The sequence below is a fragment of the Dipodomys spectabilis genome, unplaced genomic scaffold, assembly GCF_019054845.1.
Source record: "Dipodomys spectabilis isolate Male_0828 unplaced genomic scaffold, ASM1905484v1 ptg000024l, whole genome shotgun sequence".
Taxonomy (NCBI): Eukaryota; Metazoa; Chordata; class Mammalia; order Rodentia; family Heteromyidae; genus Dipodomys; species Dipodomys spectabilis.
The window spans coordinates 5,957,159-5,979,475 of record NW_024870701.1 but is presented as its reverse complement, the minus strand read 5'-3'; the positions used below and the strand labels follow the sequence as shown (position 1 = coordinate 5,979,475).

Sequence of the window (22,317 nt, the reverse complement as noted above, 5' to 3'; positions counted from 1 at the left end):
TATGACTACAGCTTTATAATAGTTTGAAATTTAGTATTGATATTCCTCCAGCACTGTTCTTCCTGCTAAGGATTGTTTTTGCTATTCAAAGTCTTCTATTATTCCATATTAGTTTTTGGATTGCTTCTTCTATTTCATTAAAGAATGTCATTGGGATATTGACACCAAACACCAACTTCTTAATGTTCTAGGACCCCTGTCATGTCTACATTTCCCCAAGCTTCTAGTTCAATGTGATTCTCCTACATATTTCCTCCACATGGCAATTTTCCAGGCACGTTTGCCTAGCTTCTCTCTGCTAAGTCCTCCTAAGTGGAGGTGTTAGGCCTCCTCCTAAAAATTGCTCTTGGTGGATCTGAATCCCAGTTTGAGTTACTTTTGGTGCTGCTTTGGCTACTGTCTTCCCATTTGGCAGTCTGCAATGAAAAATGCCACTTGTCTTTCTGACTGCTGCCTCAAGCTGTTGACATAGAATCGTGGTCATAACTCTGAAGTCATTGAATATTAAAACCACATTTTCTGCATGGTGTACATATCCCATATACAAAGTTCCCAGTTACAAAGTACAATTTGGTCTGAGGGTTTATGCTTAGCTCTGCATGTCCTACACAAGAAAATAACTTGAGCTTTATAATAGCCACTTTCAAAATCTCTTTCATCTCTACTTTCTGGTTGTCTTTAAAATAGATTATGTCACATTATCTGGCATCATAAGTGAGTAATTACTACATTTCCATAAAATAGCACAAAATTATGTGCATAAGAATAAGTACAATTGTGGGAAAAAATAGGATTAGAGGGATGTGGAGAGGCAAAAGGAAAGAGTGAATTCAACCAAGACTTAATCTCAGAGACGTGGATAGGACAGAATGAAAGGAGAGAGATTTTAAAAAAATGAAAAAAAATTAAAAATAGAAACACTTAAAATTATGTAAATATAAAGAAATGATATTGAGAGAAGAAAAGGATAGGATGAGAGAGAGATAAAGGAAAAATTAAAAAATAAAAAATTTTAAAAATGGAATACTTAAAAATTATATAGGTATAAAGAAGTATTTATAAGGTACCATGTGATTTTTTTTGTTGTTTTGTATGTTCCTCCCCCATGGTATAACCCGTTTTCACTGTATTTGATGTTAGTATAATTTGGGGAGGGGAAAAGAAAAAACAAAATGTTTAAATAGGGAGACAGGTTGATCTATTGTAGCAGTGAGATGTACAAGACACTATGTTGAAAAACAAACTTTACAATTTAGGTCGAGGGTGGGGTGGGGTGAGGGAAGGGAGTGTAGATGTGGAAGTGGGAGGGAAGGGATGGTAGGGGAAAAACAAAGGAAGAGGTAACAATGCTTGATAAGAAATGTACTCATTACCTTGCTTATGTAACTGTAACCCCTCTGTACAGTATTTTCACAATTAAAAACTTATTTAAAAAGATATAATAACAGTAAAAATAAATAAGTAAATATTTAGGTTAAAAATGTGAAAAAAAGAATGAGTACAAGACAGTTAAAGATAGGATTTTTGATGACAGTATTGTGACAGTTCCTAAATTAATTACAAAGCAGGTGGAGTCTTTTGCCTTCAAGAAATGTCTCCAAAATATTTGTTGTTTTTCTAGCCTTGTCTTCTTGGTTTTAATCAGATTTGTTTAAGACATGCCTATATACTTCATGTAAACATTTATTGGAAATTGTAGCCCTCATTGAAGCTCATTTTGGCTTTACAAATTCTGAGTTGTTCTATATTTCTGAATTACTTTTTTCAGATTATATTTTTTATTTTGTAATCTGACCTGCACATGGACTGTATATCTTAGATATTGCTGCAGATCCTCAAAAATATGTCATCTTTCAGCACTCTGTGATATTGCATTTCATATGTATCTGATTTATTTTTATCATAGCTAGGAAATGGAAAATTTAGCCTGCCCTTTCCTCCCACCTGCCATATATCCCTCCCTCTGTCCTTTCCACTGTCTCAAACTATATTATACATGGACAAATAGATGGTGGCAGGGATTCATATTGTGGCATCTATTGTTCGTGTCACAAATATCAATAGTCTTGGAGAATGGGCATTTAAATACCATCTGTGGTCACTTACCTAACAGATTGGTTAGATGACAAATCTGCCAAAAGAGCAGTGTATGTTCCTGACAAGAAACGAGGATTTCATCATGGAAGACTTCAAATAATAATGTTTCTTTCAAAACTTCATTTTATTAAGCCCTATAATTGAAATTAAGTTTAATGGAGAAGTTCTTTAGAAGATAAATTTTTATTTTAATATTTTAGTTGTGTGGATTATTTCAGAAAGCAACCAGAGTACTGACATCCCTTGCTGTACCCTCAGATAACTGTGAAGAGTGAATTACTATTATCAAAGTTGCCGGGTACACCCCTCCTCCCTTCCCATAGTGCTGTTATTCTGACCTGTGGGAACAGGCTTGGCTTCCCACCCATCCAGCCTGTCATCAGAATGCTGGACTGTGATGAACTGCTTATCCAAGCCACAAACCCTCCACCACTGACAGCTGCCATTGTGCTGGCTACTTCCAAGCCTCTACAAGAGCTTTGAAGATGCTTTTCCTGTGATTTTATCTGTAAAGAGTTGTTGGTTGTTTTTTTGTTTTTGTTTTTTTTAATATATCTAGAGTGCTCATTTACTCAGTAGCAGTCTTGGGGAAGTACAGAACCTAAATTTTACTGTGGCTTGGGCCGTTGGTCTATATTTTTCTATTTAATTCATAAAATCCTTAGGCTCTCTGATAACATTTGTTTCTAGTATTTAGCAGGCATAGTATAATGATTGGGTAGATACCAGCATTTGGCAGGTGTGTTTTGAATTAGGCATCAGAGTTAGAAACACAGCCCCATGACAGGATATGGGCTAAGGGGAATTGAGATCACCTCAATCAGAACTGAAGTCAGACCTTATACATGTGTCTGTACTTGCATATTAATGACAACTTTTCCTTTCCAGTGCCAATGATATGAAAATGATCTCTTGTTTTTCTTTTCTTTTTTCAGAACAAGCTTGCCCTCTCCTATGTTTTCCAGAAACGACTTCAGTATCTGGAGCATCCTCAGGAAGTGTATTGGAATGGTAAATTAATTGTCTTATGTGGTATCAAGCAGATTTGTATTTTAATTGCACATCCTTTGGAAGGGAATCAACAGTGCATGACAGTGATGTAGGAAGGAAGGTGGAGGCAACATTTCCTATCATACAGCTCCAGGATTCCCTTTAAGGTGGTGGTCAACACTACTGCCCAGTGTCAGGCTAATTCTGAGTACAGTTCTCTCAACTTTTTCTACTATAATTTCTGGCCATGAAGAATGATGAAAATTTGCAACACGAGCCCTGAGGTACCAAGAAATCTGCCTGAACATGGCCTTGTTAAATGTTGGGATTTAGAGTGCATCTTAGGAGTTTGTCCTTCACTGAGTAGTCACCTTCTGAACATGTCCTTACTGTTTGAACTGTAGCACTTTCCTAGTGTGTCTGTTCTGAGTTAGAATAATGTCATCCACTACTTCCTAAGTGTCATTTCCGAGGAACTAATTCCAGAAACACTCAGTTTAAACAAATGTTTTCTTACAGCTCAACATTGTAGATGAATGTGGTATTATTTAGCCTCAGCTCTCCCACTTTGTGGGCAGTTTCTGAGACCCTGGGCAAGGTATTGTGCCTCCCTGAGAAGCAATCATCTCTCATGTGAAATTTGGATAATAATTTATATCTTTGAGGTATATTGACAGACTATTTATCTAAGGTATCTAGGATAATTTCTAGTTTAATGCAGTCCTCAGAAAGTAGTAGTTCAGAGGGAAGGAATGGTAGGGGAAAAAACAAAGGAGGAGGTAACAATGCTTGATAGGAAATGTACTCATTACCTTGCTCATGTAACTGTAACCCCTCTGTACAGTATTTTTACAATAAATACGTATTTAAAAAAAGAAAATAGCAGTTCTTTCTACCATTGGTAACCACAAATGAGTGTCACTAGCTGGGCTCTAAATCTACTTTAATTATATTAGGATTCAAGGCAAACTTAATATATATATAGACAAATATATACCTTATAACTCAGTCTTAATAATAAGGTTTAGTATAGATTTCATTAGTATTCTTGCAACTAAAATTTTTTTTTTATTGTAAAGCTACTATACAGAGGGTTACAGTTACATGAGTGAGGTTATGAGTACACTTCCTCTTGAACATTGTTACCCCCTCCATTGTTTTCCCCCTACCATCCCCTCCCTCCCTCCCTTCCCTGAGGTTCTTTTTTTTTTTGATTGTGATTAAATGATTACATAATTTCAAAGTCACAAGTTCATTCTAACTTCCCTGGAGCAAATTGTCTACCACAGTCTGTAATATATAACAGTGTTCACATGTTATATACCATATTTGTGATCAGCAGCATGGGGATATTTAGTAGTGGTTCAACCAGATGAGCGGGAGTTCTTTGTTTCTTAAGTCCTGTTAGTTTTGTCGTATCACCTAACCTTTTGGATTTAGCATCCACTTATCAGGGAGACCATGTACCGTTTGTCTCTTCGTTCTTGGCTTACCTCGCTCAACATGATTCCTTCTAGCTCCATCCATTTCCCTGCAAATGCCATTATTTTGTCATTTCTAATGGCTGCATAATATTCCATTGTGTATAGATACCACAATTTTTGGATCCATTCATCTGTGGTGGGGCATCTAGGTTGTTTCCATATCCTGGCTATTGCGAACAGTGCTGCAATAAACATGGAGGTGCACGTGTCCTTGTATATTGGTTCCTGTTGTTCAGGGTAGATGCCTAGAAGTGGTATGACTGGGTCGTAAGGGAGGTCAATCTTTAGCTTTCTAAGGACCCTCCAGACTGCTTTCCAAAGTGGTTGTATAAGTGTACATTCCCACCAGGAGTGTAATAGGGTTCCTCTTTCTCCACATCCCCTCCAGCATTTGTCGTTGGCTGATTTGTGGATGTGGGACATTCTGACTGGGGTAAGGTGGTATCTCAGGGTTGTCTTTATTTGCATTTCCTTCACCACCAGGGATGATGAACATTTCCTCATGTGTTTCTTTGCCATTTTTATTTCTTCATTTGAGAAGTCCCTTTTTAGTTCCCTTGCCCATTTAGTAATTGGTTTGTTAGGTTTGGGAGGGATTAGTTTCTTGAGTTCCCTGTATATACAGGATGTTAACCCCTTGTCTGATATATTGCTGGTAAATATTTTTTCCCAATTAGTTGGTTGTCTTTCTAGCTTAGTTGCTATAGATTTAGCTGTGCAGAAGCTTTTTATTTTAAGGTAGTCCCATTTGTCGAGTCTCTCTCCAACTTGTTGTGACCCTGGGACTCTGTTCAGGAAGTTCCTTCCTGTGCCTATTAGTTCAAGTGTCTCTCCTACTCTGTCCTGTAGTAGTTTCAGAGATTCAGGTTTAATGTTAAGGTCTTTAATCCATTTTGAGTTGATGTTGGTGCATGGTGATAGGCTGGGGTCCACTTTTAGTTTTCTGCATGTGGCTGCCCAGTTTTCCCAGCACCAGCGGTTGAAGAGGCTGTGTTTCTTCCATTGTATGTCTTTGGCTCCTTTGTCGAATATCAGCTGGCTGTAGGCCTGTGGATTTATATCTGGATCTTCTATTCTGTTCCATTGGTCTTTGGGTCTGTTTTTGTGCCAGTACCATGCTGTCTTTGTGATTATAGCTCTGTAGTAGAGTTTGAAGTTCGGCATGGATAGCCCTTCCATATTGTCTTTATCCCCTAGAATTGTTTTGGCTATTCTAGGTCTTTTGTTGTTCCATATAAATTTTTGGACTGTTTTCTGTATTTCAGTGATGTACGTCATTGGGATTTTAATAGGAATTGCATTGAATTTGTATATTAGTTTTGGAAGTATTACCATCTTTACTATATTAAGTCGGCCTATCCAGGAGCATGGGAGGTCTTTCCATTTCCTAGTGTCTTCTGCAATTTCTTTCTTTAACTTTTTATAGTTCTCATTAAATAGTTCTTTTACATCTTTGGTTAGGTTAATTCCTAAATATTTTATTTTTTGGGAGGTTATTGTGAATGGGGTTGCTCCCTTTATTTCCCTCTCTTCCTGTGCATTATCAGTGTATAGGAAGGCAACTGATTTTTGTGGGTTTATTTTGTATCCTGCTATTTTGCCGAAGTGACTTATGATTTCTAAAAGTTTGGGGATGGAGTTTTTGGGATCGTGGAGGTATAGTATCATGTCGTCTGCAAAAAGGGATAGTTTAACTTCTTCTTTCCCTATGCGGATCCCTTTAATGTCTTTTTCTTGCCTTATTGCCCTGGCTAAGGGTTCTAGGACTATGTTGAAGAGGAGTGGAGACAGTGGGCATCCTTGCCTTGTTCCTGTTTTTAGGAGGATTGGTTGTAGCTTTTCCCCATTAAGTATAATATTGGCTATTGGTCTGTCATAAATGGCTTTTATTGTTTTTAGAAATGTTCCTTCTATTCCTATTTTCTCCAGAGCTTTTAGCATGAATGAATGTTGAATTTTATCAAAGGCCTTTTCTGCATCTGTGGCGATAATCATGTGATTCTTGACCTTGGCTCTGTTGATATGCTGGATTACATTTATTGACTTACGTATGTTAAACCATCCCTGTGTCTCTGGGATGAAGCCTACCTGATCATAGTGTATTATTTTTTTAATGTGTTTCTGGATTCTGTTAGCTAGAATCTTGTTAAGGATCTTTGCATCTGTGTTCATCAAGGAGATTGGCCTGTAATTCTCCTTTTTGGTTGGGTCTTTGCCTGGTTTGGGGATGAGTGTGATATTGGCTTCGTAGAATGAGTTTGGGATAGCTCCCTCCTTCTCTGTTTCTCTGAAGAGCTTGAGGAGTATGGGTATTAGTTCTTCTTTAAAGGTCTTATAGAATTCTGCTGTGAATCCATCTGGTCCTGGGCTTTTTTTGGTTGGAAGACTTTTGATAGCTTCCTGTATCTCATGATAGGATATTGGCTTATTTAATTGGTTAACTTCTTCTTTGCTCAGTTTGGGTAACTTGTATTTCTCTAAAAATGCATCCATTTCCGCCAGATTTTCTTCCTTTAGAGAGTATAGCTTTTGAAAGTAATCTGTTAGAATTGTTTGGATATCTTGGGTACGTGTTGTGATGTTTCCGGTGGCATCCCTAATCCTATTAATATGGGTTTCCTCTCTTCTTTTTTAATTAATCTTGCCAACGGGCCATCAATTTTGTTTATTTTTTCAAAGAACCAGCTTTTTGTTTGGTTTATTTTGGTTATGGTTTTCTGATTTTCTAATTGGTTAATCTCTGCTCTCAATTTGGTTATCTGGCTTCGTCTAGTAGCTTTAGGTCCCATTTTTTCTTGTTTTTCTAGCTGTTTTAGTTGCAACATGAGATTATTTACTTGGTCTGTCTCCATTCTCTTGATGTGGGCACTGAGGGCAATAAATTTGCCCCTCAGGACTGCTTTTGCTGTGTCCCACAAGTTTCTTTGTGAGGTGTTTTCATTTTCATTGAGTTGTAGGAAATGCTTTATTTCTTCTCTGATCTCTTCTGTTACCCAGGCCTTGTTAAGGAGTGTGCTGTTCAATTTCCATGTATTAGAGAAATTTCTGCCATATGCTTTGTTATTGAGAGCTAGCTTGATTCCACTGTGGTCAGATAGGATACAGGGGATTATGTCGATCCCTTTGTATTTGCTTAAGTTCCTTGCATGAACTATGATATGGTCTATTTTGGAGAAAGTTCCATGAGCTGCTGAGAAGAATGTGTACTGTGTTGTTTTAGGGTGAAATACTCGGTAGATGTCAGTTAATTCCGCTTGAAGTATGGCCTCACTTAATTCGGTAGCTTCTTTGCCAATCCTCTGGTTGGTAGACCTGTCCTTTGGTGAGAGTGGCGTGTTAAAGTCTCCTAGTATTATCGTATTGGGATCTATTTTATTCTGTAAGTTTGAGAGCATTTGTTTAACATATCTGGGTGCACCGATATTTGGGGCATATAAGTTGATGATGGTTATATCCTCCTCTTGGATTGTTCCCTTTATTAATATGTAGTGTCCGTCCTTGTCTTTCTGTACTGATTTTAATGAAAAGTTTATTTTGTCAGATATCAGGATAGCTACACCTGCTTTCTTATTGGGGGAATTTGATTGGTAGATCCTTTTCCACCCCTTCACTCTGAGTTTGTTTGTATGTTTGGCTGAGAGGTGGGTCTCCTGAAGGCAACAGATGGATGGGTCTTGTTTTCTGATCCAGTCCTCCGTTCGTTTTCTTTTAATTGGCGAATTCAGCCCATTTATATTAAGAGAAAGTATAGAGAGATGCATTGTTGTCCCTGCCATTCCATTTTCCTAAGTTTTTCTTCTTTCCTTTCCTCCTGTGCTTGCTCAGTTAGACTTTGAGTAATGCCTGTTTGGGGCAGGTCCCAGTTCCTGGTTGCTTTCTTCAGGTTGTGTCCCCCCTCTTAGAATTCTTTGTAATGCTGGCTTAATGTTTATGTATTCATTTAGTTTTTCTTTGCTATTAAAAGTTTTCAGTTCTCCATCGAATGTGAATGCTAGCTTTGCCGGGTATATCAGTCTGGGTTGGCAGTTATTGGCTCTCAGGGCTCGTATGGTGCTTTCCCAGGCTTTTCTTGCATTCATTGTTTGTGTGGAGAGATCTGCAGTGATTCTAATTTTTTTCCCGTTGTAGTATAGCTCCTTCTTCATTTTTGCTGCATGCAGGATTGTTTCCTTATTATTCAGATCCATCATTGTTACTACAATGTGCCTAGAAGTGTTTCTCCTGGGATCTTGCTTGTTGGGTGTTCGATAAGCTTTTGTGATGTAGTTAAGATAGTCGTTTTTGAGGTGGGGAAAATTTTCATTGACTATCTTGTTAAATAGGTGTTGCATTCCCTTGCTCTGGAATTCCTCACCTTCGTCCACTCCGATTATGCGAAGGTTAAATTTTTTAGCATTATCTGCTTGCTCTTGAATTTCCCTTTGGTTTAATTTGAGTGATTTTTCCATATCTGTCACTTTTTGGTCCAGTTGGTGTATTCTGTCTTCTGTATCTGACACTCTACCTTCCATTTCATTCACTCTGTTGACGGTGGCTTCTATTGTGGTTTGCATGGTGGAAATGGATCCCTTTATGGATTCAATGTTGGTTCTCAGAGTACTGATCTCACCTCTCAATGAGGTGAGATCAGTATGCATTACCTCTAATTTGGCGTTTATCTCACTTCTTACTGAGGTTTGTGCCGCTTCTATTTTTGCATCCAACTTTTGTTTGATGTCCTGTATATCTTTTGATAGTTCATCCTTGTGCTCTTTCAATTTCTGATCCATTTCTCGCTTTATTTCTTGAGTCATTGCCTCCAGCAACCCTTGGATGTAGTTTTTGTCTTCCATTCCTGCTTTGCTCCCACTGGGGCTCTCCCCTGCGTGGCTGCTGGCTTTTGAGGTGAGCTTGCTGTCCTGGGTAGTGGTAAACCTTGTGATTTTTCTCTGTGATTTTCGCATGGGGGTTCAGGAGACTGCTCTTCAATCTTGTTTTGGTGTGTCTGTCTTTGCTTGGTTGCTGATTCTGTATTGGTAGAGAGAGTCTGTGCCTGATCTGGATTCTGTTGGGAGCCTATTTCCAGCTGCTATTCTGACTTACTTAGGATTCTCAGCTCTCTGCTGTAGCAATTCCCGCCTTTGGAAGGGTTGAGCAGCCTAGACTGCTTGTGTTTGCTCCTGCGGGTGCTCTTGGGAAGATCAGATGCTCTGGATGCACTCTCCCAAATACTGGAGTCTGCTATGGGCTCCTGATGTGTTTGTTTGTTTGTTTGTTTTGGGCTGCTTGTGGGCTTGAACTCTAGGTTTGGGTGCTGGCCCTCAGCTCTTCAGCTCAAGGCTGGCACCCTACCATTTGAGCCACAGCCCCACTTCTGACCCTTTTTGCTTTGTTCAGGTGCCGGTCCCCAGGCCTGGTTCCGGCCCCAGCCTGGAGCGCGCTCGTTAGGCCTGTGCTAATGTGTATACCACCTAGGTTATGCAGCCTGGAGGACACAGTTCAAATTTCTTCTACTGTTGGTAGTCTTGACCCAGGGGCGCTGTTCCTGGCTTGGGCATTTAAGCTCCCTTCCAGGGGCCCTCTTGCTCTGGCCTGGCCAGCAGAGTGTGCTCCACCGGCTGGTGGAGCTCTCGAACAGTTCCCAGTTTTAGTGGGTCCCTGTAGGTTGTCAGTTGCTGTTGCAATCCGAATTCAGTTGGGGTGGTTGCGGGCTGGGTTGGGCGGCCCCCCGCCGGGTAGTTGCGATCGCGATTGGGCGGGTGTTCTGCTGACAGGTCCCTTTGTCGCGCTGCTGGTGCTGGATGGAGCCTCTCCGCTCTGGTGGAGAGTGAGGGGTGGGGGTGGGATCCTCGTGGAAACTCCCGGCTGGTAGGTTTCTCTGTTCCTGGCGATCCGCTGTTCTGCAATCCGGTACCTGGTGATCTGCAAGCAGCCCCCTGTGTCTCTGTGGCTCCGGCAGCCCCCGCGGGGCCGGCTGGCCGGCAGCTTGGCGCACTGCCGCGCGGCCAGTAAAGGTTGGGGGAGGGGTCTTCGCTCTTCTCTGTTCTGAAATTCTTCTTTTCCTCTCTTTCTTTTTTTGTTATTTTCCACCTCTGGTTTTTCTCTGAGTGTTCGTCTTTTTGTTGTTGTCGGTCTCTTGGGGAGATTAAACGTTGGAACTCGAACTCTCTTTTTGGTTGGAGAGAGCTGTGGCGTTTCACTACTGCCCCGTCGCCATCTTGGTCCCCTCTCCCGCAACTAAAATTTTTAAGACAAAAAAAATATGTGTTCTTTAGAGTGTTTTTCAGCCTTTTGGAAACATGTTTGCCCTTGTGATCCAGCATGAAGTTAGATATATGTATATGTGTCTAAACTTTAAAATAGATTCACAAAAGGATATAAAGGATGTACATCAGTTCTGAAGTGGTATTTTCTATTATGTTAAAGTAATGCTATTTCCATACCCTTAATTATTTTATAACTTGCTAATGAATCCAAATCCATGATTTGAAAATCATTGTTCTAAGTTCCTGTAGAATTGGTAACATCTAAGTCTGTGACGTTCTGGAAAATAGTTTTCTGTCTTCTTCCCCAAGCCTGTCTTTTGCTGTCTCCTCATTAGCTATCAGCTTCATTGATGGTGTCATGAATTTGTTCTTCAGTTGACTCACAGTCTATCAAACTTATGACTTTACCAAGTATTCTGCCTTAGTTGACCTTTTTTTTTTTTTTTGCTAGTACTGGGGTTTGAACCCAGGGCTTGGGTGCTACCCCTTAGCTTTTTTGCTCAAGGAACTTGAGTCACAGTTTCACTTCTGTTTTTTTGTTTGTTTGTTTGTTAAGGAGAAGAGTCCCATGAAATTTACTGCTCTGGCTGGCTTGGCACCAAGATCCTCAGATTTCAGCCTCCTGGGTAGATAGGATTACAGGATTACAGGCATAAGCCATCAGCACCTGGTTTTAATCACTTTTAAAAGTTAAATATTATGTTGGATTACACCTATAATTCTTGAAAGATACTTATTTTTACCATGATGAGGAACATCTGGCCCCAAGTATGAAGTCATTTGGTACAAGATAGAACAGACACAATTGTTTCTTGTGTGGTTCTCCTGTACTGCCCATGACTATCTGCATGGATTGATAATTTTGTGTGACCTCAAAAACGATATTATAAATATCCTAAACTGTCCTTGGCAGAAAAAAAAGTTTCCCACCGCTGCTAGAATGTGGTTGGATCTTTAGGTATAAGAACTACTTGTACAAATAAGCACTTAGGGCAAATCATAAATAAAATAAAGCAAATAAAAACAGGTTTGGACTTGAAAGGGCTCCATGGAATTTTTTGAAACCTCTATCTATAGAACTTACTCTGATTAAAAGTGTGGAGAGGGAGCTGCAGAGGAAATAGCTGTCTACTGAGGTTGTACAGTTCTTGAAGAAAATTTATTAGTGTGGGCTGAAAGGAAATCGGCCAGCATTGGAAGTATTGTTCTTTGGGTATTGTTTATGATAGGATTCCCTCTCTAGGTAGCAGAAATAACCAGTATGCTTAACTTAAAGTGAAGGGATTTATTTTCAAATTCTAATTTCATGTTTATGATTCTATTAAAATCAGTAATCAGGATATTTTCTTTTAGTCTTTTCTATAGGAGTCAGTCTCCTTACGGAAACAATGGACAAACCATTCAGCTATCATTTCTTCCCTTGGATTTCTCCTATTTTCTAGATTTGCTCATAAGACCTAAAAGTAGCAGAGGAAGTAGGATTTTTTAATTCCTTGTGTTTGCATTGTGCATGTTAGTAGTATGCCAGGTCAGAGTGGATGTGAGAGTATTCCTCAGTCTCATCATTCAACATTGAATTGGAGTTGTCCCAGCTGTTTCTAAACCAGTGTCCCTGGTTTATTGTATACTCTCATAGTTTAGTATCCATGAAGATATATGACATTTATTCATTCATTTATGTGTTGTCCTGGAGCTTAAACTTAGGGCCTAGGTACTGTCCCTTAGCTATCTCCCTAAAAGCTGACAATCATATCCACTTTTGACTTTTTTTTTTTTCTTGGCTGGTTGATTGGAGATAATGGTCTCAGGGACTTTTTCTGTCAGAGACAGCTTCAAATCCTGATCATCACATCTCAGCCTCCTGAATAGTTAGGATTACAGATGTAAATTGCGTACACCCTACAACATATGACTTTTTTGTTGTTGGTTATAGGGCTTGAATTCAGGGCCTAGGTGCTGTTCCTGAGTTCAAGGCTAGTGCTCTACCACTTTGAGCCACAGCTTTACTTCCGGTTTTCTGGTGGTTAATTGAAAATAAGAGCCCCACAGACTTTCCTGCCCAGGCAGGCTTTGAACCATAATCCTCAGATCTCGGCTTCCTGAGTAGCTAGGCTTACAGGTATGAGTCACCAGTGCCTGGCTAATATATGACTTTTAAAACTCATAGTAGGTGCTTATCTGCTAGGTAGAATCTAGGTCTGATTTTATCCTCATCAGGGAGGAACGTCTTATTTCTTCAAATATTTTTTGCCCTGGACTCCTACTGCCTGTGACCCTCCTCTCTAGACAGGCTCCTTCAACCAGGTTTAGTGTCTCCTCCTCTTCCAATACACATTTTCCTTAACTTGTTTCCAAAAGGCATATGGAGTGTTAGATTTCCAGACTAATGATATCCCTTCTTTTCTTCTCTAATCTGTTTTGGACTAGATCATGTTACCAAAATACTTCACAGAACAAATACTTTATATAACTGAAACTCAATCCTAAATCTCTGTGTGATTAAAGCTTGTAGTAAACAAATTCCCAGCCTCTCAGAACTAATACTGAGATTGCCTCATTGTTTAAAGCCTTTGTTCCTCATTTCCCACTGCCCCCTTCTCCTGTGTTCCCTATTTTCTTCCTTCTCTTCTCTATATATTTTGTTCTAAGGCTTTTTCAGCAGGAGTCCATCGAGAGATTAGGTGGAGGGCATTCCTGCTCACTAACATGGAAACCTACAGCCAGGCCGAGGCACAACATTTGAAGAGATGCTCATGCACAGGAACAAGCCAGCACCACGTTCTTTTGCATCATTATTCTTAGGAGTATATGAGTGATCGAAATTGTCAATATATATTACTGAAAAAAATTTCAACTGGGTTTAAATATCTGGGAAGACTACTGTTAGAATAAGACAGGATTTTCAGTACCAATTTTGTTTTCTTAAATATAAGATTGAGAAACCTTCTCACATTGATCGACAGATGGGTGTAGGAGTTTTGTGGCTTTTTTTTTTTTTTAACATTGATTAGTGCCATTCAGTTTCTTGACCCCCCCCCCTTCTCTAACTGTATGCCAAAAATGGGAAAATATTAATTAGCAGACAAATCAACTAGGATTTTACAGTTTTTTCTAATAACAAGGAAGTTCGAACTTGCACAAGATTTTATTTCCTTGCATTACTGTCAGGGGCTTCATGGTCTCTAGGAACTATACATGACACTCTCCTAGGACTCTCAAAGCTTGACTCATGCTACTGTTTCCTTTCAGTCATATATGGAAGGATTGAAAAGAGGCTAAGAAAACTGAAATTTCTTAGCTAATGCACAATTTTGCCAACTTAATATTCTTGGTGAAATGCTTTTATTATTACCATGAGATCTCAATCCTGTGTTAGTGACTTTTTTATCACCGTGATGTTAACAGCTAAAGAATAAAAATTGATTTTAGTTCACAGTTTCAGAAGTATCAGTCCAGGGTCAACTGGCTTCATTGCTGTGGGCCTGAAATAAGACAGAATATCATGGCAGTGGGAATGTGTGGAGGGAGAAACCTAGGGACATAAGTTTGGGGGGGAAACTTCATATCAAAACCATGACAAAATATTTCCTTCAAAACTGCAGTGTAAGCTCATTTGCTTGATACAGAATGAACTAATCACCTTGTCACAGACCTGGTCCTCATGCCCAGACATACCCCCAACTCAGAGTGACTGTCAGAGTAGTGCAATGTTTTCTTTCGAATTCCTGAATTCTAACTCTAGAATTCTAGGTACATAGCTAAATAAGATTTGAAGCTTCACCAAATCTGGTATGTTATAAATACTTATGTGAGAGACAAGATGGAAGAAACAAGATAATAAAACAAAATTTGGCATCTCTATCACATCACTGTATAGTGATTTGAAGTCAAATCTGTGGGGAGAATGGGCCAGAAGTTGTTTGTAATATTGCATTTCTCCCTTAGGTTGTGGTGCTTCAGTGAAGGTGCACCACTGACACTGTAGTCTTTCTCAAGCTGTGCTTCTGGGCATGAAAACTACAAAACTTTACAAAACTTCAAAACAATGAGAGATGAGTCTTTTTTTAAGTAGCATCAGGCAAAGAGGCACAGCATGGGACCTCAGCCCACACATAGCCCCTGGCCAACTGATGCACATACATAAGGAGTAGAGTGTCTGAGAACAGATTCCCTTGACACAGACTTCTGTTCTAGTACAGGTTTCCAGCTAGGGCCTCCACACTTGCTCCATATTCTCTTCAGGTAGTTATCTAGCTTTTACTTAACGCCTCCAGCTTGAGCTCATACTACCTCCAGTCTCTGTAGCCACACAGCTGCTCTGCAGTAAGGATAGGCAAAATGGCTTTACATTTATTGTATTTTTTCCTCATAACTTTTCTTATATTTTCTGGCCAATTTTTCTATTGGTTACACCACAGTATTCAGTTGACACACAAACACATGTGTCTTTTCTGTCTTCCTTGGTGCATGTCCTCCACTCACAGCCAAGTTATGAACCCTCATACTTCTCTCTGGGGACTCTGCAACAGATGATGTTAGGGCAGTAAGCTTTTTAAAAAAAAAAATTGTTCATCCCAGAATGCAGCAGTGTCTTAGAGTTACTGAGTGTAATCAGATATTCAGATGGCATAAACTCTCACCCCATGATAAACTATGAAATAGATAATAGATACTTTGATAGAGGTGAGGGGCTATGCAGAACAGAATAGAGAAAAGATAGTTGACCTTTGAAGGCTCTTAAATGTAACAAATAGCTGTAGGAGGAAAAGGTGGGTAGAACAAAGACCTATAGACAGCTTCTGACTTGGAAAGGCACAGCATTTTCTTTTTTTTAAATATATATTTTTATTGTAAAGATATTGTATAGAGCGGTTACAGTTTTAAAAGAGTAAGATAATGAATACATTTCCTTTTGGGCATTATTACCCCCTCCTTTGTTTTTCCCCCTACCATCCCTTTCCTCCCCACTTCCCCAACTCCTCCCTTCCCCCACCCTGAAGTTGTAAAGTTCATTTTCAACATAGTGTCTTGTACACGTCATTGTTACAATAGGTCAGCCAATGGAGGCTGAGCAGATCTAATTTGGGCAGGTTAAATGCATGACAATTGCTGAGTTTGGATCGGTCTTTCTATTTCCACCTAACAAGGTAACACAGAATAGTCTCCTGATTGTATAGAGGCTTGAGAGTGACAGAAAAATGGTGAAAGGCCTCTAAAGCAAGGTAAGGGCCAGCTCACAGTGATTTTTGCTGTATTTTATTTGCAAATGCAAATAATGAAGTCAACCAAGATCTAAACGATGGTGAAATTGTACTCTTTTTTTTTTTTTTTTTTAATTTTATTTTATTTGAGAACATACTGTACAGAGGGGTTACAATTACATGGGCAGGAAAATGCATACTTTTCTTACCAAGCATTGCAGCCTCCTCCTTTGTTTACCCTTCACCTCCCTTCCCAGCCTCCCCCCTCCCCCCCACCCAATCATACCCCCCATCCCCCCCCACCGACATTGTAAAGCTGGTTTTGACATGACATTTTGTACTTCTCATTGTTGCAACAGGTCCACCTGAATCCTTAAACGACTTGTTTGTCCCCATCTCCTCCACATGTTATACTGACATCAAATATAGTGAAAGCGGGGGTTACACTGTGGGGGAGGGACATACAAAGCAACAAAGAAATAATCTTATAAATGCGTTAGAAACACATGCATGAAAGAAACAAAAACATTAAAATACATATTTGAGGGTTCGTTTTCCTAACATCACATTCTCTGACTTTTTCCGCTTGACTCATACCTATACTAGATATTGCAAATAAGGGAAACCATGGGACCTATGTTTCTTTGGGCCTGGCTTACTTCACTTAATGTAATTTTTTCCAAGCCTTTCCATTTCCTAACAAATGGGGCAATGTCATTCTTTCTGATGGAGGCATAGAATTCCATTGTGTATATATGCCACATCTTCTTGATCCATTCATCTACTGAGGGGCATCTGGGTTGGTTCCATATCTTAGCTATGGTAAATAATGCTGCAATAAACATAGTTGTGCTGGTAGCTTTAGTGTGGCCTTGTTTGTGATCATTTGGGTAAATGCCCAAAAGTGGGATTGCTGGGTCATTGGGGAGCTCTATGTGGAGTCTTTTGAGGAACCTCCATACTGCTTTCCAAAGTGGTTGAACAAGTTTACATTCCCACCAACAATGAAGTAAGGTTCCTTTCTGTCCACATCCCCTCCAGCATCTGTTGTTGTTAGAGTTCTTGATTTTTGCTGTTCTAACTGGAGTGAGGTGATATCTCAATGTTGTTTTGATTTGCATTTCTTTTATGGCTAGGGATGTTGAACATTTCTTCATGTGTCTATTGGCCATCCTTCTTTCTTCTTCAGAGAAGCTTCTCTTTAAGTCTTTCGCCCACTTACTTATTGGGCAGTTGTTTCTTTGAGGATTTGTTGTTGGGTGGTTTAATTTTTTGAGTTCCAAGTATATTTTAGATATGAGACCCTTGTCCGTTGTATGGCTAGTAAAGATCTTCTCCCAATCCGTGGGCTTTCTATTGATCTTGCTAGCTATGTCATTTGCCCTGCAGAAGCTCTGCAACCTTACACAATCCCATTTGTCCAACCTTTCTTTGATTTGTTGTGTTTCCGGGTCTCTATTCAGAAAATTTCGGCCTGAGCCGAGGAGACCCAGGGTTTCTCCTATTCCATCCTGTAATGTTTTCAGAGTGTCTGCTTTGAGTTCAAGGTCTTTGATCCATTTGGAGTTGATTCTGGTGCAGGGTGATATATAAGGATCTAGCTTTAGTTTTCTACATGTAGTTAACCAGTTTTGCCAGCACCATTTACTGAAGAGGCTGTCTGTCTTCCATTCTATTGTTTTAGCTCCCTTATCGAAGATTAGATGGCTATAGGTCTGTAGGTTCATTTCTGGGTTTTCAATTCTATTCCATTGGTCCTGAGGTCTGTTCTTATGCCAATACCAAGCTGTTTTGATTACTATGGCTTTATAGTAGAGTTTGAAATTTGGTACTGATATTCCTCCAGCAGTGTTCTTTCCGTTGAGGAGCGTTTTTGCTATTCGGGGTCTTTTATTGCTCCATATGAATTTTTGGATTGCCTCTTCTATTTCCTTGAAGAATGAGGGTGGAATTTTGATAGGTATTGCGTTGAATTTGTAGATAGCCTTGGGAAGTATTGCCATTTTCACAATGTTAATCTTTCCAATCCAGGAGCATGGGAGGTTTTGCCATTTTTTAAGTTCTGTGTTGATTTCCTTTTTCAAGATTTTAAAGTTTTCATCATAGAGGTCCTTCACTTCTTTAGTTAAGTTAATTCCTAGGTATTTTATTTTTTGTGGGGCTATTACAAATGGAGTTGCTTTCCTAATTTCAGCCACACTTTTCTCATTGTTGGCATACAGAAAAGCCATGGATTTTTGGGGGTTAATTTTATAACCTGCTACTTTGCCAAAGTTTTGAATCAGCTTGAGTAATTTGGGAGTGGAGTCTATGGGATTCTTTAAATACAAGATCATGTCATCTGCAAAGAGGGAGAGTTTTATTTCTTCTTTCTCTATTTGGATCCCCTTTATGTCTGCATCTTGTCTTATTGCTGTAGCTAGGCATTCTAATACTAGATTGAAGAGAAGTGGAGAGAGTGGGCATCCTTGTCTTGTTCCTGAGTTAAGAGGAAATGGCTTTAGTTTTTCACCATTGAGTATAATGCTGGCTGTAGGTTTGTCATATACAGCCTTTATTGTATTGAGGAATGTTCCATGGATTCCTAATTTTTCCAAAACCTTCATCAGAGAGGGGTGTTGGATCTTGTCGAATGCTTTTTCTGCGTCTATTGAGATAACCATGTGGTTCTTATTCTTGCTCCTGTTGATGTGATGAATAATATTAATTGATTTGCGTATATTGAACCAGGTTTGCATCCCTGAAATGAATCCTGTTTGATCGTGGTGTATGATTTTTTGGATGAATTGTTGAAGTCGGTTGGCCAAAATTTTGTTGAGAAGTTTTGCATCAATGTTCATCAAAGAAATGGGTCTATAGTTCTCTTTCTTTGATGAGTCCCTGCCTGGTTTTGGGATGAGGGTTATGATGGCTTCATAGAATGTGTTCGGTAGTGAGCTTTCTCTTTCAATTTCATTGAAGAGTTGGAGGAGAATTGGTGTGAGCTCTGCTTTGAAGGCCTTGTAAAATTCCGCTGTAAAACCATCTGGTCCTGGACTTTTCTTAGCTGGGAGGTCTCTTATTGCTGTTTCTATTTCAATGCTTGATATGGGCCTGTTAAGATAGTTTAACTCATCTTGGTTTAGTTTTGGCATGTCAATATTTGCTAGGAAGAGGTCCATTTCTGTCAAGTTCTCAAACTTATTAGCATACAGTTTTGAGAAGTACTCCCTTATAATGTTCTGAATCTTGGTTGTTTCCGTGGTGATGTTTCCATTCTCATCTCTGAGTTTATTAATTTGGGTGTGTTCTCTTCTTTTTCTGATAAGATTTGCTAAGGGTCTGTCAATTTTGTTAAGTTTTTCGAAGAACCAACTCTTTGTTTTGTTGATTCTTTCTATAGTTTTTTTGGATTCTAATTCATTTAATTCTGATTTAATTTTGATTATTTCTTTCCGTCTACTGGATTGGGGTTTTTTTGCTGCTCTTTTTCAAGGAGGTTTAGATGCGTCATTAAATTGCTAGTTTCAGATCTCTCCAATTTGTTGATGTAGGAGCTCAGAGCTATAAACTTGCCTCTGAGTACTGCCTTTGCTGTGTCCCAGAGGAGCTGGTATTTTGTGTGTTCATTTTTGTTGAATAGCATGAACATTTGAATTTCCTTTCTAATCTCTTCCATGACCCACTCATGATTCAGCAGTGTGTTGTTCAGCCTCCATGTGATACCGGACTTTCTTTGGTGGCTTTTGGTGTTGAGTTCTAATTTTATTCCCTTGTGGTCAGAGAGAATGCAAGGTATAACTTCAATATTTCTGAATTTAGACAAGTTTGCTTTGTGGCCTAAAATGTGGTCTATTTTAGAAAACGTTCCATGTGCTGCTGAGAAAAACGTGTATTCTGATGCTGCTGGGTGAAATGTTCGGTAAATGTCTGTTAAGTCTAGTTGATCTATGCAGCTGTTTAGATCTGTGGTTTCTCTGTTGAGTTTTTGCCGAGTTGATCTATCTAGTGGGGAGAGTGGTGTGTTAAAATCCCCAACAATTAATGTCTTTGGATCTATATGGGATTTGAGGGGAAGTAGTGTTTCTTTGATAAATTTGGGTGCTCCATTGTTTGGTGAATAGATATTTAGAATTGTAATATCCTCCTGAAGGAGAGATCCTTTAATTAGTATGTAGTGACCTTCTTTATCTCTTTTCACGAATTTTAATTTGAAGTCTATTTTATCTGATATTAGGATTGCAACTCCCGCCTGTTTATGCGGTCCATTTGCTTGGTAGATTTTGTTCCAGCCTTTAACATTGAAAATGTGTTTGTTTTTACGGGCAAGATGTGACTCCTGCAGGCAGCAGATAGAAGGGTCTTGTTTTTTAATCCAACTAGACAGTCTATGTCGCTTAATTGGAGAGTTCAGTCCGTTAACATTAAGAGATAGGACTGAGAGGTATTTGGGAGTTCCTGCCATGTTATCTACCTTCTTGGGGGCTGCGAAAACTGGGTTCTTCCTATGGTTCTTGGATTCTCAGTTTGGGTGCAGTTTCTTGGCCTTTATTGCGGTCTTGTTGGTTTTCTATGTGTAGGACATCTTTAAGAATCTTTTGTAGGGCTGGTTTGGTGGAAATGTATTGTTTCAATTTTTCTTTGCTATGGAAGGTTTTTATTTGGCCTTCAGTTATGAAGGAGAGTTTAGCTGGGTACAGTATTCTTGGTTGATAGTTGTTTGTCTTTAGGGCATGGCATACATCATTCCAGGCTCTTCTTGCTTTGATTGTCTCTGCTGAGAAATCTGAGGTGATTCTAATTGGTTTCCCTTTATAAGTGATTACCCTTTTCTCTCTGACAGCTTTAAGGATCTTTTCCTTGTTCTGAGTTGATCCTGTGTGGATTATAATGTGGCGGTGGGATGTCCTATTCTGGTCTGGTCCATTTGGGGTTCTAAAGGCTTCTTGTATCTGGACAGGCCTATCTTTTTGCATGTTTGGGAAGTTCTCTGCTAGGATCCTGTTAAACAAATTTCCTAGACCATTAACTTCTGTTTCTAGGTGCTCCTCTACACCCATTATCCTTAGATTAGGCCTTCTGATGGTGTCTTCCAGGTGTTGGATAGATCTATCATATTTCTTGGACTTGTCTTGGATGGTTGTATGTTCTTTCTCTATAATATCTAGGCTGTCTTCAATCCCTGAGATTCGATCTTCTGCATGGTCTAACCTGCTGTCAAGACTCTCTACTTTGTTTTTTATCTCTTTTCCTTCTAGTTGGTCAGCTTTGATGGCTTCAAGTTCTTTGTTGAAGCTCTGTTTTAGGTCTTGTATGAATTTCTTTACTTCCTTAATTTGGTGTTCAGTGTTTGTCCTCAAATCACTTAGTTGATTGGTTATGGTTTCTTTGGGCTCCCATTCCTTCTGTTGGGTTCCATTCAGCATTCCCTTTGTGGTCTCCCTGATTTCCTTCAGCTCTTTGTTAATGGATTCCATGAATGCCTTTAGTGATCTTTGTGTGTTCTCTACCTGGTCTCTCAATTCCTGTATTACTCTTTGATTAGCTTCCTCCCGTTTGTGGGATTCCTGCAGATCTCTTTGAGTGTTCTCAGCCTGCTCACGCCATTCCTCCCTTTCTCTTTGAGTATTCTCAAGTTGTTCACGCAAATCCTGTATCAGTTTTTGAGTAGCTTCCTCACGCTTATGATATTCCTGTATAAACTTCTGGGATGCCTCCTCTCTCTCCCTGTCACGCTCATACAGAGTCCTTTGTACATTGTCAAACTTTTCATTTATCATGTTTGCCAGCAGTGTTTGTAGAGCTATTTGGGAACTCTCCTCTGGATTATTCATTATCTGTTCTAACCCCTGATTATCAAGATTGGGAATTGAGATACCCGAATTTGCCATTTTTCTTGTGTTTTTCCGGCTTACTCTGCCCATTTGAGATGAAGATAGCACCAGTTTTGTGCTAGAACACTATCTTAAGGCAACCATCAACCAAAGTTTGCATTTGTACAGTCAATAGTCTACAGATACAATCTAGTTCAACAGATACATCTATTCGACATCAAACAACTATATGTTAAAGGGCTTCGAACCGCAGAGAAGAATTTGGAAAACCAGAAATTATTAGGGTTAGGGAGAGATGTGGGTAAAAAATAGGAATAGATTGGTGTGGGGAGGCACAGGGAGAGTTAACTATGTCCTAATCACAATGCAGGAAATAGGTTGGGTAGGATGCAAGTAGAGAGAGAGAGAAAAAGAAGAAAGGGAAAGGGGAATGAAAAGAGACCAGAAAAAAAATAGAAACATAAAAATTAATGTTATTTTAGAGATT

At 39.4% G+C, this 22,317-nt stretch overlaps 1 protein-coding gene across 4 annotated transcripts in view; it reads left to right on the top strand.

Annotated features, from left to right (window-relative positions):
• Positions 1-22,317, top strand: part of Osbpl1a (oxysterol binding protein like 1A) — a 244,204-nt gene that overhangs the window by 198,392 nt on the left and 23,495 nt on the right. For all 4 annotated transcript variants that reach the window (XM_042675295.1, XM_042675297.1, XM_042675296.1 and 1 more), the window contains one exon: positions 3,033-3,108. In XM_042675295.1, the coding sequence (XP_042531229.1) occupies positions 3,033-3,108 (76 nt within the window). The remainder of the gene's footprint in view (positions 1-3,032; positions 3,109-22,317) is intronic.